Genomic DNA, 17,981 nt, shown 5'->3' on the forward strand with positions numbered 1-17,981 from the left:
GGAACCAGGATTGCAGGTATCGTTCAAAACACAAGTGGTCTGGAGTTTGTATACATAAATACAGACAACAATATGGTAATACAAACCATCTATGAAAAAGAAACATATGGAATGAAGTACAATACTACTACAGTTTGAATAAACAAAAAATTTCATTTAAACCTACATATGCTTCCTATCTTAAAATAACCTCTGTATATGCTGGACCGTATTGGACCAAATCTTGTTAAGAACTTCAAGAGAGGCAATATCTTTGGCCTGTGAAATTTTTTGTGCCAGTGATTGCATTTCATCCAGCTGCTCTACTCATTCTATAAATGTTAACTTGAATCTCAATGAAATACAACCTAATAATTCATTCAAAGTCTCACATTCCGTCCACTCACTTAGGATGCACCTTGGAAAGTTTGAAAGGCCTTCGGATAATATTTTCTCTTACAACTCAGTGGTTTGTACATTGTAAGTTTTCAGTTGTACTGAACAATCAACTTTACTCCATGATAACTAGGAATAGAATAAACATATCTTGTGCCAAAACTTTGAGACACATTCACCAAATTTCATACTAATGTTCTAATAATCCCCAATGCAATCTTGATAAAACATAGTAAAAAGCAAACTCACTTAATGATACATTCCTCCCCCCACTGTTTCTGTTTTCTCATCGCTTTTACATGGAAGGAAAGCTGAAAGGCAGCGATAATCAACACATATTTTCTAATCAAGTTAATCAACCAAAACTCACATGCTACAAACAAGAAGCTTTGTCATCCCTTCAACACTCTGCCAATTTTCTTCATCTCCTTTTTGCTAACTGAAAGTTCTTTTTCAAGAAGTGATTTGCTGCCTTATCATCCCTGTGGCACAATACCCTTAAGATTGTGTTTGGGTCAGCCCTGTTCCACCTTCCGGTTGTTGGTGGCATAGGCAACCTTTGGCCACTACCAATTACCCCCAGCCCACTCACTTCACATGTTACAATGCTGAAGTCTTCCACCAGTTGCTCAGTACATTGACCCATTAATGTTACCACCCCTTCCACTGTTTCTGCCTCCTTTTCAACCACTTCCTCGGCTATCAATCCCTCACCACATGCGCAGAAGACACGCTTTAGGCTATCAAAGTCCTCCTCAATCATATCATGATCTAGCCTTGTAAAATTTCGTCTGCTACCCCCAGCAAGCAACACCATAAGATAAGCCTCAAAGGTAGCCTTCATGACTTCTTTCATTGCTAATGGTTGAGCTTTATCAGTGAGGATTGCTGATAGAAACGTCAGATTTTGTTTAAGGGTGCGCAATGCAGGGCGTATACGAGCATTAGCAACATCGCCTGTGTAAAGGCCATTGTAGAAGACAAAATTTGAGTCTAGGAAAATAAGACGATAAGCAGCTACCTCTGATACATTTTGAGTGGCTGCCAAAATGGATGAATGGGCTAGGTTAAAGTAAGCTGTGGAAGTGGTAAAAGGTCGTCCGCTGTTGGATATTTGGCTGCGAGGCAAGGAGTTTTGGCGAGGAGCAAGGGAGAGTGACTTGTCAAGGGAGTGAATGTGAGTGAGAATGTAATGCAGGGTGTTAAGGCGTACGTAAAGGCGCTGTGTGCCACGGCTTGTCGATGGTCGTGGATGGTTAACGTCTGTCGACCCATCCCGATGATTATCTTCTACCCCAACTTTGCAAGTTTTTTTCCACAGCTGAAGAAACCTTGAGTCGCGGTTGCATCTTGTTAAAGAAGGAAGTGGAGGGATATAGCTTTGCTTCGATCCTAAGATAACAAAAAATATGAGAACTGCGGGCATTTAGCAAAAATTAACACAAAACAGTTGGAACTTAGGCATGAAACTTGAAAAGTTCTGAATGACCTTACCACAGGTTGCAACAAAGGAAGTGTAGTCTTGAAAGAGATGTTCCAAGGCATCTGCAAGATCTTGGATTAGATCATCAGAAATGGTAATGGGGATTTCAAAAAAATGATCCACGGTTTCCCTGGCTAGCTTTACAATCTCAACAGCTGAATGGGCAAATGGCTCAGTTTTGGACATTGGGTTCCATGTCTGAAAAAAAAAAGTGAACATGTTTTTCTCAAACATTTAACATAGTTCAAAAACACATCAAATGCAAAGTATTATACATTATATAATAAGTACATTAGCATTTAGTATTGGCATTTCAATCTGTCTTAATAGTTTTATTTTATTTTAGATGATTGAACTCAAATTTTTAAATACGTGTTAACTGAAATGTGCTTACCTCAGTTTCTTTAGCTCTATCAAAGCAATTTCTCAGTCTCTTCAACCTCTCATCAACCCATGTTTTAATGAGCCCCAAAATGATGGACTCAACTTCATAGGGAACCATTTCCCTAATAATTGCCTTGCCTCCATCTTCACAGTCAACAGAGTCTTCGACCACAATCTGGATTAAATCTTTCTCAAGCTTTCCAGCTCTCTGCAAGACCCTGATTGCCTCATTTGTTAATGTGGAAACACCAGATAGGTACTGTTTCAACACAACTCCATAGCAGTCATGGAGGGTCATTGCAGCAACTCCAGCAGCAATGGGGTGCCATTTCTTTAGGATAGGGCTGAAGTTCTCCTTTTCTTCAATAGCGATTTCCTCTGTTTCTTTAGCTAAGTGAAGAAGAGTCTCACTTGCCTCCTCTTCAACTCCAGTGTCCATGCTATTTGCCGCATTTTCTAAAATCTTTTAACCAATAGAAAGCAACGATGAACAAGTATGACATTGAATATTAATCCTAATACAGTACCATGTTATATGAATCACAAATGAATGAACAGTCTCAGACTATTTAAAGATTCTTGGAAACATACCTTGGCGAATGCGTTCCTCAATGAGGATTTGATGTAGTAATCCACTCTGTTCCCCATTGTATCCATATTTAGCTCCTCGTTCTCTTGTACAACAGAAATATTTGATATATCTTCAGCTAATATCCTTGCAGCCGATAATGCAAGAGGAAGAAGGTTCTCCATTAATCCCGCTGTTCCCCTTTGAAAACTCTCACGGTAATGAAGCAATCTCTTCTCAGACCAATCTTGTATAGAAGCAAGAACTGAGGACAATATCTTCATGTATATAACTTCTCGATCTGATTTAGTCACATCGTTTGCAACTTCAGATAACATAGCAAGAGAGGCACATAAGAGGTCCTGCTCACTTTGTACTGTCGCAACATATTGTTGAAATAGCAGCCATGTAAAACATGCATTATGAATTACTTTGTTGATTCCTAGTGTTGACCATGTCTTCTTCATGAGCTCTAATAACTCATCAATCTCATCAAGAACTAAAGTCTCATCTTTATGGTCGAAGACTGAGCATAGAAGAGAGACATACAGGTTGATATTGAGGGGAAAACCATCTGCCCAATGACAGAAGTCTGCAGTAGTTCCATTAGCAGTTCTCCATGATAAAGATATGACGCAGTTGCATAAAGTTCGCATCGTTTCAGAGTTCTTTCCAGTATCAATGGACTTCATCTCACTTCCATGAACTATTTCACGAAGCCGAATAGCGTAAGGATTTGACTTATCTAATGGAATGGAAGGGTATCGGACAAGACCAGCTTCAAGAATCTTGAGTTGGCGATTCTGCCATAGGTGATACTCCTGAGCATCACTGAATTCAGAAGGTTTCAAATGGCGAATGAGCTCAAGTGGGAGGATTATGGTCTCTGCTTTCCTTCCCATCTGTTGAATGTAAGACAGGAATATATAGGGGATTACTTAAGTAACAAATTCCAAACCAAGGCATAAACATTTTACAATGAAGAAACAAATGTAAAGCAGAAAAAGGGACTGAAACATGGAAACATGGAAACAAGAACAAGTGTGTTTATATAAATGAACGTGTCTTGCTATTATTCCGCCTTTGTCAATGAAATTCATCCCTTAGCCAAAAATTAAAAGAAAAAGCACCTGCTAATGGACTAGATCAATTTTGAGAATTATGAGCCTTCAATTCCATTCTCAAATGCATGAATAAAAAACCTGCATCATACCTACCATACTGTATAATATTACTACTAGCTAGAAGGATTCACATGGAATGCAGTCAAGGCAAATTCTCTCATGGAGTAATTGCTCTTACAAAACGTGGAATAATCACTGCTTGTTCCAATTAATTGTTAATCGCAACAATCCAACTTATTAAAAGTATCATTGAAATCCTAGTTAGCAAGACTTATAAACAATTGCATCAGTTCCACAATAGGCTTAACAGGGTCTGGAACTGTGGCGCAATTTCATGAACCAACCATACAATAATATCAACACACTTTAGGATTTCACGTCAATAACTCAATAAGGGACCTAGCGGAAGCAGATTCCAGAGGTGCCAGTCTACCACTAACTGCTATAATATAGGTACAGATGTAAGTAGCTCCTTAGCACGATTTCCTCCCACACCTCGAACTTCAAAAGAAGCATTGGCCTCATATATATATTCCTATTACATGCATCATTTTTGTTGAACCTTTAATCTTTAGGTGCTACATTTCTCATATAGTAGTGATAATGACTTGTGACTATATGTTCTGTACTCATGTAATTCGTCATACACATAGCTCTGCACCATTGTGCATTTAAACAAACACATAATAATTAAGGGGACATATATTACACATACCTGGCCAACAAGAGTCCTCAAGATTGTTTTTCTAAGTCTGTTATCGCTAAGTTCAGACACCCTCATTTGTTGTCTCATAATCTCAGCTGAAGTTAAAGGGCGTCTTATCCTGGGCGAGTTAACCACACTTGGTGCAGACGGATTTGAATTAGGCGACGAAATTTTCTTCATTGATGATAAACGTTTCACAGATTTCAACCCAAGTGCTCTCTTAACTCGACTCGATCCAACTATACTTCTTTCTTTATTTCCACCCAGACTGCTAGTCTCATTCCCACCATCTTTCTCAGATTGAGTGTACGTCAATGCATTATTAATATTCGTATTCTTTGACCCTCCAAAACCCGGAGATGATCTGCATGCTGTGAAAAATATTTCATAAGCTGCTTCTCTTAAATCATCTCTGTCTAACGCCTCTATTTTACCAAACGGGTATTCAAGATCAGTATCATATTCGAATTCTGATCTAAATGTTGATACTGAACCTGCCAACGATTCTCTCCTAGAATGAGGTGCCATATTTTTTTGCCTAGTACGTAAAGTGTTGCAATGTGGATGGTGGCCTGGTGTTGGGTCAGATTTCTGGCGATGGTCGTCAGACATCTGACCCAAGAAGAGAAACTATGAAACTTGGCATAATGTAATGAAGAGAGAGGAGAAAGAAGTTGATGGGACAGCGTTGTTTGAGATGGCGAAGAAGGTGGAAACAGAAATAAACAATTAATGATGAAATGCATTTGGGTATGCATGAATGCATGCATGAATATAATGTATGTAGGGAGATTTTCTGTGTTTGGCTAAATATAGGAAAGATGAGCTTTCTTCTCTAACTACTTTACAGTTACTTGTATTATTTTCTGACACGCACATGCTTCGTCGCTTGGCAGATCGAGAATGTCAAAAGAAAGAGGTGCTCACCCATTTATTTGCCCCTGTAGACACGAGACGCACTTTTAGTAGGTCCAATAAATTACAAGTCTATTTTTTCCAAACTTGCATTTGATAAAGTTGCCAATTTAATAGTTTTCCAATATATTGCAAGAGTTATACATGTTGAAATGGTTGGATATATGCTGGACAATCCTTACTACTTGAAATTAAAAGCTTTAAAAAAACAACACTATGATGTACGTGCTTGTTAGTGATCATCATCTCCAATTAAATAATTACCCTCCATCATTTTCTTCTTCTTTCAACGTTTTAATACCTTTACCCAGGCCCACAATCACTGGATCCAGATCCAAAGCACATAAAACACGGATCGAAAATGACCCGACCCAAGTACTGAAACCCTAAATAAAATCAGAACCGTCCATTAAATCCCAATATCAAAGAAAAATCCGAACCGTTGATTCTCATTCCAATTTTATACTTGCTAAACTTGTCCCTCTTCTTCTCCCATCTAGATAATATTCCGAGCCTAGAGAGAAAAAAAAAAGAAAAAAAGAATAGATGGATTCAGACCAGGGGAAATTGTTCATAGGGGGAATATCATGGGACACAAACGAAGATAAATTGAATGAACATTTTGGAAAATATGGACAGGTGGAACAATCTGTTATTATGCGTGATAAAATTAGTGGTAGGCCAAGAGGTTTTGGATTTGTTGTCTTTGCAGATCCTTCTGTTCTTGATAGAGTTCTTCAAGATAAACATACTATTGATGGTAGAACGGTCAGTCACTATTATTTCTACTCTTAGCTTCATTTTCAGCTCTTAATTTATTAGTTTTACTAGATTTGAGGTTATAGATCTCGTTTTTTTCACTTACAAAGGTTGCTTCAAATCAAAATATTATCATAAGATTAAAAATTGTATCTTTATACTTATTACTCAGGTGGAGGCGAAAAGAGCTATGTCAAGGGAAGAACAGCAGACCACTTCTAGATCTGGAAACCCTGGTGGTGCAGGTAGAAACTTTGGAGGTGGGAGTAATATGAAGACAAAGAAGATATTTGTTGGTGGGTTACCTCCGACTTTGACAGAAGAAGGATTTCGCCAGTATTTTGAGACATATGGTTCTGTAACAGATGTAGTTGTTATGTACGATCAGACTACTAATCGTCCTCGCGGGTTCGGTTTCATATCATTTGATACTGAAGATGCAGTGGATCGAGTTCTGCACAAGACCTTCCATGAATTGAATGGAAAAATGGTGGAGGTCAAACGTGCACTTCCAAAAGATGCAAATTCAAGCGGTGGTGGTGGTGGTGGCCGTTCAATGGGTGGGGGTGGCTATCAGGGTTATGGTGCTTCAGGTGGAAACGGTGGCTCGTATGATGGAAGAATGGAGTCCAATAGGTATATACAGCCTCAGACAGCGGGGAGTAATTTTCCGGCATATGGATCTTCTGGGTATGGTGCACCTGGATACGGGTATGGAGCAGGAAGTAATGGTGTTGGGTATGGAGGTTATGGTGTTGGAGGTTATGGTAGTGCTAGTGGTGGCTACGGAAACCCCAATGCCCCAAATGCTGGTTATGGCGGTGGTCCACCAGGGGCTGCAAGGAGCCCTTGGGGTGCCCAGGCTCCCGGATATGGTTCTGGAGCATATAATGCTAGCATGGGATATGGATCAGCAGCTCCTTGGACTGCTCCCGGTGTTGGTGGTGGGGCCGCTGCTAGTGGTGGAACTCAATCTGCTCCAACAGGTCAATCTCCTAGCGGTGCTGCTGGCTATGGGAATCAAGGTTATGGTGGGTATGGTGGTTATGGTGGAACTGATGGCTCTTATGCCAACCCTGGTAGCTATGGTGCTGTAGGAGGGCGGGGCGGTACTCCGAATAGTAACAGTGCTGGTGGAGAGCAACAGGGGTCAGGTGCTGGTTACATGGGAAGCGGCTATGATGCTAACTCTGGTTATGGAAATACAGCGTGGAGGTCTGATCCTGCACAAGGTGCAGGTTATGGGGCAGGCCAAGCAAATGGTGCTTCTGGTGGACAAGTAGGCTATGGTGGATATGGCAGGCAGACCCAACAGCAGTAATCTTTATGATTCACTGTCAACTGCTTATCTTATTCTGTGGAGCCCTGCTTACAGCAGTCATCAGCTGTTTGGTCCATAATCTCATGCATGGAAGGGCACTTCGGACAAGATGACATCAGATTTTATGACTGGTTGGATTGCTTTTGCAGTAATTGCTATTTTGCTATTATATTTTTACTAGTTTTTGAGTGCTAGATGCCTTTTCCCGGTAGTTTCTATCAATTTGTAGTGTTATATTTGGGCTGTTTCACTGTGTCTAGTGTTAAAGCTAGAGTATCTGATATTAGACTTTAATATATTGGTGTGGCTAAGTATTGTTAGCTAATTATGTTTTAACCTCGTGGCATATTATTAATGTTCTCATCCTACTTTTTTCTAATGAATATTATCACTTATTTTATAAAAAAAAAAAAACATATTACTAACATTCTCTGGCAGCTGCAGCTTAGTTCTACCTGGCTACATGACTAGACCCTATTAGTTATAGTAGGAGTATACTCAGTAACTTATTCATGCATGTTAATCAGAAAGTAGAGTATGTTGAGAAGCTTTTAGGTAACAAGTGTGGAGTTGGAGATGTAATTGGATGATTAAATTATTATATAAGTGATTAACTTGAAACATCTGATCATGCCATAGTCATCTTCATTCTTACCTGTAGAAGCAGTTGTTATTTCTGTTACATTAATTAGAAAATAGAGAGTAGAGCCGATTGCTTATTTTTGCCTGTTAACCAGAATGTAGAGAAGCTTCTTGGTAACAAGTGTGGAGTTGTAGCTTTATTTGGATGATAACTTCACTACGTAGGCATTGAACATAAGTGGTAGTTGAGATGATTGATCATGCCATAATCAGTTTCGTTCTTGCTAGTAGAATCAGATGTTATTTCCAATATATTTGGTAGAAAGTAGAGAAGTAGTGATTCTTGGTGGTTATTATGGGAGTTAGATTGAATTATTAATCTTTAGTGGATAAACATGTCGTAGTTGAGATATTTGGTATCATTTTCGTTCTTGCTAGTAGAATCAGATGTTATTTCTGATATATTTGGTAGAAAGTAGAGACGTAGAGATTTGTGGTGGTAATTATGGGAGTTAGATTGGATTATTAATCTTTAGTGGATAAACATGTTGTAGTTGAGATATTTGGTATCATTCTGTCCTCTAATTTCGTTCTAGTAGAATCCGTAGCTTTTACTGGTATGCTAACTAGAAAGTAAAGATGTAGAGATGCTACTTGATGATAACTATGGAGTTGTAGCCCACTTGGGATGATCACTATGTAGAGGGTAGCGATAAACATAGCGGTAGCTGAGATATTTGAAGTTCCGATATTCATTTCCTCCTGTATTTGCCCTTGTTGTACAGGAGAGAGATGCCCGCTTCCTGCCAGGTGTCAATCTTTGTGGCTTATCTGAATGGTATTTTATGAACTGTTTGGCATGAGAGGCAGTGAAAGCTGGATTGACCTGATGCGTTTTACCTGAGGCAGGGAAAAGAGAAACAAGGCCACGATGATCGCACAGTTAAACTTTCATCCCCTTCATTTGAAACAGATGATGGTGGCCAGTCCTGAGTTCAAATCTTCTAAACAAGAATGAGCAAATGTGGTATGTAAAATGTTGACCTGATAACGTTCTCATGTTGTGTCATTTGACAAGTAATAGCAGTTAAAGATGGTTATGAAAATTTTGTTACTCATTTAATCTTATCGTAGATGCAAATAATTTGAGTAAGTAGCAGTGGTTTGTCAGATGGTCTAGGTGCCAGATGTTATATGCATTTTTTGTCGGCCCATGTATGGGATGGTTCACTAGCAAGTTCAGTTTGCGAGATTGATCTTAGCAAAGCACTTTTCTTTGTTATAATTGCTGTCCTTCCAACAGGTTTTAATATTATTCAGTGTATTCTGCCACGTCTCGTGGCTTGGTTGGTTAATACTTGTTACTTAATAGCATACACTTTTCCATGTTTCACTTGCTTAGGAGCTTTCCCGTGTTTTGGCTGACCAACCATGTTGCAGTGTCGAATGGAAACTAACTTGCATATACGCAGTCTGGGAAAAAGAAAAGTTCTTTCATTCAGATTTGATTGATAAGATGATTGGATGTAAATACTCTCGTGGAGCTATTACATGATTTTGGGATTTGGGGTTTATTCTTCAACCCCAAGTCCCTAAATGGAACAAAAACGTAGGACTCTGTTTACAGATGAGTACACTAACAGAAATTTGGTGTATTTTTCATCATTTAAACACAAATCTCCATACTAAGTTGCATATCATGACTGCTCTGCGTTCTCATCATTTAAACACAAATTCCCACTCAAAGTTGCATGTTATGATTGTTGTTCTGCACGACTGTTTTCTCTAGCGAATTGCAATATGATAAACCACGAGTCTGAGTATGTGACACTTATCAGAAATTTGTAGCTGGCATTAATACTGAATGTTTTTGGATTTCAAATATGAAACATGAGGGGAAATGGAAGAATAAAGGAAAGGTATGGTTGTTTATTGAGAAGTTGAGAACCAACGAAGCAAAGTTTCAACTGAAAATTTGAACATAGACGCATAAATTTCCTTACGTGAAGTGATCATGACTCATGAGTAAGAGCCGATACATTGACCCACCGATTCTCTTTAACTTGACCTAAAAATATCGGGCGGATATTCCAAAATACCGACAATTTTGATCAGAAAATCAGCGGGCTGAATATTTTTGAGACTTTGTAATTTTTGTTCCTGGTGAACGTATTAATTTAGTAAGTGGACCACCCATAACCCATGGCCCTACTTCGGCCCACAAGTATAACGGTCATATTTTGAGAGATTCAAAATCTGATGACCGTTTTATCCTCAAAAGCACTAACTTTTCTTCCTTTCTTCTATACGCTCTTCTTGACTCACTCACTCACTCACTCATCACCTTAAACTGTCTCTCTTCTTTCTTTCTATCATGAACAACACTCTTTACCAACTCTTCCTCTCTTGAGAAGGAAGTAAAAGGAAATTATTTAATGGGGTGTTTTCTTAATTGTTTTGGTGCAAAAAAGGAACGTAGACGACGAAAACCGAACAAAAGAGTAATACCTAAAGATCAAGTAAGCTTGGGTTGTTTATTTGTCAGTTTTGTTTCTTTTTGAGTTTTGAACATTTTATGGAAATGTTTTGCAGAGAATTGGTTGTAATGAATCGGCCAAGAGAGTGCAACTTTTAGACAATGTACCCCCATGCGTAAGCTTGATGTGTTTATTAGTGCATAATATTTGATGTGGTCTTTTATTCTTTTTCTGGAAAATTTGCAGAGAAATGTCTGTGAGGAATCGGGAGAGAGAGTGCTACCTGTAGTTGCAGGCCAAGTAAGCCATTTTCTTAGCTTGGTTTTGTAATTAGGGTCTTAATATTTTATGGGGTTTTTAAGCATTTCCTAATGTTTTTTTGTAGAGAGAGGCTTGTGATGAACCTTTGCAAGTAAGTCATCTTTAAGCTTGATTTTGTACTTGGATTGTAAACCTGTTATGGAAACTTAATTTGAGTTATTTTGTAGAGAACTGGTTGTGATGAACCTCTTTGTCCCGCTATCTCTTTGAGTCAAGACCTCACAGAAAAAGCCGAAACCCCAATTGTAGAATCGAGGTAATATATCCACATTGTTTTTCAGTTTTGTTAGCAGTTGTTGCTTTTTGTTGATTGCTGAGATTTGTGTTTTGTTTTGTTAGTGATAAATTGCAGGAGCAATTGAGCTTTGGTACTAGAAAGAAAGTCACTTTTGACTTGAATGTAAAAACCTATGAAGAGACTTCAACTCACGAGATTAGAGATTATGAAAGTGAAGAAGAAAAAGAAAGCGAAGATAAGAAAGAAGAGAGAGATGAGTCGAGCATAATAAGTGTAGTAGGATCTTTCCCATCAAACCATAGATACCAAAATTGCAGCAATAGTGATGATGAATACGAGGTCGAGTCGGAGGAAAGTGAGCTAGATGACGATGAGGATGATTATTATGATGATGACGATGAAGATGACAGTCAACAGATTGTGCAAGATGAGTCTTCTGAGTCCTTTTTCTCTTTACCATCAGCAGTGCAACGACATGGCTCTGAAACTCCATTGGCTGAGAAGGAAGTCAATAGCCCTTTGCCGCTAAGCCGTACTGGCCCTGAGGAAATGAAGACCCTAAGCTCTAACCAGAATACTCGAGATAGAAGCCAATATGTCCATTCAGTTTTAAATCCAGTTGAGAATCTAGCTCAGTGGAAGGTTGCGAAGAAGAGGTCAAAACCACCACTCATACAACAGAAGGAGAACACCAATTTAGATCAAGAACTGCAAATACCATTCAGTTTAGAACCAATATTCAAGGTTTCACCATGTAGTTCAAGCCCAAAGAGTGATTGGTCAAAGTTTCCCAAGGAAGAATTAGTCGTGGATGCAAGCCTTTCAAACTGGTTGGGTTCGTCTGAAACAACACCCTCAACCAAGACTAGTAATTTATCTATTGGTAATGAGTCAGCTGAGAGAAGCATGTCGCAGAGATCAAATTCACCAAGAAGTCACGAAGATCGACCAATCTTAGGTGCTTTAACTGTTGAAGAGCTTAGACATTTTTCAGCAACTTCGTCACCAAGAAAGTCACCAAGTAGAAGTCCAGATGAAATGCCTATCTTAGGAACTGTGGGAAGCTACTGGAGTCATACAGGACAGGCCATGGATTCATCAAGCTCAGGCTCTGCGTATAAAGGAATACCAAATACAACCAGCAAATACAGAGAGGTATGCTTGAAGTGAATTTTGTGAGTGTTTAATGTAGTTAGTGGCACATACTTGATTCTGTATGTGTCTTTGGTTGTGCAGGACAAAAGAGTGAATTGGCATTCTACTCCATTTGAGACAAGGTTAGAAAGAGCTTTGATCAAAGGTGAAGCTTACTCCAGCTAGTAAATGGTTTGAAAAAGTAATGGACTGCACTGCTGCTGGCTTGTGTTTCTGTCTTGGGTTTGTATTTTGCGTTGATTCACGTTTGAACATATTGTGAAGATACTTGTATTGTTTTGAGAAAAGAGTTTGAGAGTGTTGTTGTGTTTATGTGTCTCTCTTATGTTGTTTAATTAATTTATTTATTTTACGGGCATATTTTGAAGATATAATGTATTAGTTCGACATTTGTTTGAAATATTGATTGTACCTTCTGATAATATTTTGGATGTTAGTTTGTCTCTCTCTTTTTTTCATTTTTATTGGTAAAAGCACATTAGATAATAGAGATGAGCTCAAAGATTAAAATGGGCTAGTGGAACGGCAGTCAAAGCGTTTTCTGTAGAACTGCGCTTGTGGTTCGCTGAAAATCAGTGATTGAGGATTTAATGCAGCCGACAGATAGGGCTTGGCTTCCTTCAAGACTGATACGCAGAGCTTACGTCATTCAAATCGATTGAGAGCACATTGCCCATCACATTTCCTAACACCTTGGCCCAAAAAGTTTCTTTCTGTTGCAGGTAAAGAACACTATACGAAGAACAAGGTGTACAGTGTACTGTGATACTGATCAATATGTACTGGGGTCACTGTTTGATGTTACCCTTTGTCTTTGTAGTGTTTCCAAGCGAATGTTTCTAAAATATGAAGGACATGAAGATAGAAGACTTACTTGTTAGAAACTTGATTATAGCCGATCCTTTTCTTCGAGACATACAAATGTGCGATCTGCCTATTCTTGCTCTTCCACATACCACAACATACGGTATTCTGTTCTGCAGATTTCATGTCATCCCATTTCTTGAGCACAATGCAACATGAAATTCTGTAGCTCTTTTTCTAGTAGGCAAAGCGAGTTCTTAGCTTGCAACACTAGGCTGTATTTTCATTCCAGGGTTCTGTAATCAGACCCATACTCCAGATCGAAATCCATGCCTGTTTGGTCACACAACTGGTCTGGCCTTGGGTTTGCTCCCCAATGGTAACTAGTTCAATTCCCCTCAAGGCCACTGGCAAGGCAGTACCAGGTTGAATTTTCAACCCGGGCTTAGGATTAGTCGAATTTCCAACCCGGGCTTAGGATTAGTCGAGGTCGAATTTCCAACCTGGGCCTAGGATTAGTCGAGGTGGACGTAAGCTGGCCCACCCGGTTAGCAAAAAAACAAAAAAAAAAAAAAAAAAAAAAAGTTACACCAACCAATCTTTTCCACCAACCAAGGGAGTGGTTAACTTCACCGTACATATTGCGAAGACATAAGTGGCGCTCCTATAATCTGGATGCACACACTATAAATCTCGCTGTGAATGGAGCACCCTTGCAATGTTTTGGGTTACCTATTAGTATTACCTATTGCAATGCACACACCATAAATTTAGCCTTCATTTTTTACTCCTCCAAAGCCATATATATATATGCCACAATTGTCAAATGTCAAAAGTCCAAATAATAACCACAAATGTTTTGTGACACGAAAGTTTTTTGGAACGCAATGATGCAAAGTTTTTCTTTCTGTTCTGTAAAATTATCTTCAGTAGCCTTGATGACCAAACTTAAGTGTCCAACACTCTGACACAAATCATTATATCAAACATTTATCTCAGGCAAAAACGAAATAATAACCATTTTCAAACACAATCTATCTATAATTAGCATTACACGTTTAACTTTGAAAATAAAAATAAATAAAAATAAACAACGTAGGGTTAAGCCTTTAAAGGAGCATCTGCACTTGTTCTCTGCGTTTTAGAGCTTTGAAGGCTTGAATCAAATCATAAAACTAGTAAGCTATTCATTTTCTCCATTTTTCAATCCAATGTTTAGTTTTATTCGTAGAGCACTAAAACCCCATTACTGCAATAGATTCACAGAACTGAAAACTTGTACATTCCATGACATGGGGTTTCTTCATTATCTTCAGAATCATCATTTAACTTCATTTTCAACAACCCCATCATCTAAAACAGTAGATTATCTTGTGCATTCATGTGGTTTATCTTTAAAAACAGCTCAAACTTTAGATAAGAAAATTAACTTGACAACAACTGAAAAACCTGATTTAGTACTATCTATATTGAGAAGTTATGAAATGAGTAATGCCCAAGTTGCAGAAATTGTTTCCAGGGTTCCAAGTATACTGAAGTGTGATCCTGATAAGACCCTTAAACCAAAGACTGATTTTTTACATGGTTTGGGGTTTTCGGGTCCGGAAATTGCCAAGATTCTTATCTGTGATCGAAGTTTTTTAAGAAGAAGCTTGGAGAGAAGAATCATTCCTGGTTTCAATTTCCTTAAGAAATTTATTAGTAATCATGACCACTTGTTTCGTGCTTTAAAGAATAGGATTAGTCAGTTTGATGAAGATCTAGATGGTGTGATGGGGATGAATATCACAACCCTTCGTGATTATGGGGTTCAAGAATGCAGTATTGTATGGATCTTAGTTTGTCAACCGAGAATACTGTTGGTGAAAAATGACCGGTTAAAGGAAACAGTTGAGGCAGTTATAAAAATGGGATTTGTACCATCGAGCAGAATGTTTCGTTATGCAGTTCGTGCAAAGGCTGGAGTGTGTGAATCAGGTTGGGAAGCGAAATGGCAAGGTTACCGCAAGTTGGGATTTTCCGATGAGGAGATTGTTTCAGTGTTTAGAAAGGAACCCTATTGTTTAATGTCTTCAGTGGAGAAGATACGAAAAGGGGTCGAGTTTTTCACGAGGAAACTAAGATGGAAGCTCGGTGATATCTGTGAATGTCCAGTGATTCTTCGCCTCAGTTTAGAGAGGAGGATTGTTCCTAGATGCAATGTGTTGGAACTTTTGAACTCAAAGGGTATTATAGAGTTTAATATGAATGTCTGCTCACTGCCTGCAGTGCTCAAATTATCTGACAAAGATTTCTTGAAGAAGTTTGTTAATAAGTACAAGGAGGCACTTCCTGAAGTTTTAAAAGCATACAGCGGTAGGATTTGATTTCCAGAGTTTCAAGTGGATAATAGACATAAGAAGCTGTGATTTTATTGTTTTATTCTTTGCCAAAGTGCGGTTGATAGGAGCCAGTGTGTTCATTCCGCTTTTAACCCAGTTGAAAATGTCAATATCAGACCACAAGGAAAGCAACGCAAAGGGAAATTCTTTTTTGAGAGAGATGCAAATACCGTTGAGTTTAGGTCCTAGCTTCAGACTCCCACTCTTCAGTTCACCCTTCCAATAAAGAACAGGCCGTCTGCACAGTTGGGCTCATGTGAGACCAGACCTTCAACCAATAGTAATTACATATCCGTAGGAATGATTCAGCTGTAGGAAGCATATCACAGTGATCAATCTGCTGGAAGTTGTGAAGATCAATCGGTTTCACTTCAAGTGCTTTAACAGTTGAAGAGCTTAGACATTTTTCGACAACTTACACACCAAGAATTAGAACTGTTGGACTTACAAGGACAACCATTGATACAGGCTAAGGCTTCTCTTGTAACAGAATACCTAACACAACCAGCAAAAATATAGAGCGGGAGAGGTATTTGTTAAGTGATATATGTGCCTTTTCACTCTTTTGGGTTTATCGGTTAAGAGAGTGAATTGGCATCCTACTCCGGCCTTTTGATACAAGGTTAGAGAAAGCTATGGAAAGAGGTGAGGCTGAAGCTTGCTGCAGCTGGTAATGTGTTTGAAACTGCAGTGAGTTGTCTTCTGCTTCTATCTTTAGTTTTTATGTCTCAGTGATTTGCTTTTGAACAGCTTGTTAAGATTTGTTGAGAGTGTTTTTGTGTTTGTTCGCCTGTCCTGTGTTTTTACAATTTGTTTCGAGTGTTGCAGACATTTTCTGAAGATACATGGTTGTGTCTCTTCATTACTTGTGGCTTCATTGCAATAAGAGCGAATTATCCTTTTCTTATTAGATTCCTTCTCTTAAACTTACCTTTTTCACCTTCTTATTAGTACCATGTATTGTACTTACTTAGTGGCTGAGAAATGAGAATTACATGTCGTGGTATGCCCCTAATATATATATTTTGGTAGCTAACCAGGGTTGTTATAGAGGTCCCTTACCCCTTTGCATTAAAAAAAGAAAGCCAATTACATTCTTGCATATACTTTGCCTATAGTATCCTCATACACAATTTTCTTAACATCCTCAGAGAAAGAGCTAGGTACAGTCTCAATAAAACTTACAGTAGGAATATTAGCAGCTAAGGCATCTGCTAATTTGTTAGACTCTCTATAGGCATGCATGTGCAATAGTAAAATGGTCTAACTGTCCTAGGTAGTCTTGTTTCTCCTCCAGTAAGTGGTTTGCTTGCCATGGGTGTCCTCTGTTCTTCTTGAAAGACACCACATTACTTGAGTCTGACTGTGCTACGATTCTTCTAATGTTATGCTTCTTCGCCAATTTGAGTCCTTGCTTGAGCCCGTAGAGTTCAATAAGTGCAATGGTACTGTATTCTGTCTTCCCTTTTGCTGCAGCAATGACTTCCTCCTTATGGTCCCTGATGGCAGCAGCCCATCCTCCTTGAGTGCCTTGCAAGGTGATGTCTGTGTTCAAATTGCCTATGCCTTCTTCAGCTCTCTCCCACTTGCATTTCTTTTCTGTTTCCTGTTAAGCTCTATATCAATGTTCCATAATGCCATGTGTCTACTTCTCTTAGGTCCTTCATCCATCTTGAATTGACATGCCTGCAAGTTTTGTTTTTGTATCACTCAGAATCAGAAGAGAGGTTTGTTCTGCCATGGTGTGAATGTTCTTGAAGATTCTATTGTTCCTTTTCTGCCACACTCCGTATACAAACCCATTAAATAAGAGCCTCAGTGCATCCTGTTCACATCTTTTGCCAAGTCCTTTTTCCAGCGCCCATCTGGCCAAGTTTGTTCCCTTTGTCTATTATACCTTGTTCTTTTAATTTGGATTTCCTATACATATGAATCTTTCTAACATTCTAGTATACCAAATTCGATCTCTTAACTTCAGTACTGTTTCTTAAGTTTTTGTTTTTTCCGGGCTTGAATATATGTTATTATTAAAAAGGCATGCAGTAGTTGCGGAGCTACAGTTAGAAGCTTTTTCGTTATTTTGACAGTATTGACATTGGTCAAGTGATGATTCCTTTGAATTCAGGACATGATTACTTGACAAACATGTATCCATAAGATTATTCGTCGTTCTAGACTTGGAGAACGTTCCACTAAAACCTACGCCCAATAGGATCAACTAGTGAAAAACCAATGTTCTTTATACTAAACACGCGACACGAAGTTGTCGAAAGTCGAAGCACACCAGCTCTTATCCTCTGATTCAAGAGCAATCTCTATGTAAGGATGGTGGATATATTGCTAGAAGGATTTTTCATTCTTTGCATTATTTTGTATGAAATTTCCTGA

General features: G+C 38.7%; 3 protein-coding genes across 6 annotated transcripts; 2 read left to right on the plus strand and 1 right to left on the minus strand.

Annotated features, from left to right (window-relative positions):
• Window positions 1-494: 494 nt before the first annotated feature.
• LOC147506083 (protein unc-13 homolog) lies at window positions 495-5,305 on the minus strand. The gene is made up of 5 exons (XM_086558391.1): window positions 4,650-5,305; window positions 2,834-3,712; window positions 2,253-2,705; window positions 1,870-2,056; window positions 495-1,767 (listed from the first exon to the last, which is right to left on the minus strand). Exons 1-5 carry the CDS (start codon window positions 5,250-5,252, stop codon window positions 797-799), a joined length of 3,093 nt encoding a protein of 1,030 aa, XP_086414517.1. The 5' UTR covers window positions 5,253-5,305; the 3' UTR covers window positions 495-796.
• A 632-nt stretch (window positions 5,306-5,937) lies between these two features.
• Window positions 5,938-12,830, plus strand: LOC147506084 (heterogeneous nuclear ribonucleoprotein 1-like). 4 transcript variants are annotated; one of them, XM_086558394.1, is made up of 8 exons: window positions 7,627-7,766; window positions 9,003-10,736; window positions 10,810-10,869; window positions 10,941-10,994; window positions 11,080-11,106; window positions 11,183-11,271; window positions 11,355-12,408; window positions 12,490-12,830. In XM_086558394.1, exons 2-8 carry the CDS (start codon window positions 10,653-10,655, stop codon window positions 12,571-12,573), a joined length of 1,452 nt encoding a protein of 483 aa, XP_086414520.1. In that variant the 5' UTR covers window positions 7,627-7,766; window positions 9,003-10,652; the 3' UTR covers window positions 12,574-12,830. The 4 variants fall into 4 exon arrangements, 3 of the variants coding, with proteins under 3 accessions (XP_086414522.1, XP_086414520.1, XP_086414521.1); XM_086558395.1 differs by having other exon boundaries at window positions 10,810-10,857; XR_015193574.1 differs by lacking the exons at window positions 10,810-10,869; window positions 10,941-10,994; window positions 11,080-11,106; ... (1 more) ...; window positions 11,355-12,408; window positions 12,490-12,830 and adding an exon at window positions 5,982-6,323 and having other exon boundaries at window positions 6,487-7,766; window positions 9,003-9,340.
• A 1,296-nt stretch (window positions 12,831-14,126) lies between these two features.
• LOC147506085 (transcription termination factor MTERF15, mitochondrial-like) lies at window positions 14,127-16,503 on the plus strand. The gene has a single exon (XM_086558397.1). It carries the CDS (start codon window positions 14,424-14,426, stop codon window positions 15,576-15,578), a length of 1,155 nt encoding a protein of 384 aa, XP_086414523.1. The 5' UTR covers window positions 14,127-14,423; the 3' UTR covers window positions 15,579-16,503.
• Window positions 16,504-17,981: the final 1,478 nt, after the last annotated feature.

This window comes from Coptis chinensis, chromosome 4 (assembly GCF_015680905.1).
Source record: "Coptis chinensis isolate HL-2020 chromosome 4, ASM1568090v1, whole genome shotgun sequence".
Lineage (NCBI taxonomy): Eukaryota > Viridiplantae > Streptophyta > Magnoliopsida > Ranunculales > Ranunculaceae > Coptis > Coptis chinensis.

What these genes read in the sequence shown, in the direction of transcription:
- LOC147506084 (XM_086558394.1), top strand. Translation starts at nt 10,653, where the DNA reads ATGGGGTGTTTTCTTAATTGTTTTGGTGCAAAAAAGGAACGTAGACGA. An exon ending in CTTGTGATGAACCTTTGCAA is followed by an intron (nt 11,107 to 11,182) that starts GTAAGTCATCTT and finishes GTTATTTTGTAG; the next exon opens with AGAACTGGTTGTGATGAACC. An exon ending in ACCCCAATTGTAGAATCGAG is followed by an intron (nt 11,272 to 11,354) that starts GTAATATATCCA and finishes TTGTTTTGTTAG; the next exon opens with TGATAAATTGCAGGAGCAAT.
- LOC147506083 (XM_086558391.1), bottom strand. Translation starts at nt 5,252, where the DNA reads ATGTCTGACGACCATCGCCAGAAATCTGACCCAACACCAGGCCACCAT. An exon ending in TGAGGACTCTTGTTGGCCAG is followed by an intron (nt 3,713 to 4,649) that starts GTATGTGTAATA and finishes TACATTCAACAG; the next exon opens with ATGGGAAGGAAAGCAGAGAC. An exon ending in ATAGAGCTAAAGAAACTGAG is followed by an intron (nt 2,057 to 2,252) that starts GTAAGCACATTT and finishes TTTTTTTTTCAG; the next exon opens with ACATGGAACCCAATGTCCAA.
- LOC147506085 (XM_086558397.1), top strand. Translation starts at nt 14,424, where the DNA reads ATGTTTAGTTTTATTCGTAGAGCACTAAAACCCCATTACTGCAATAGA.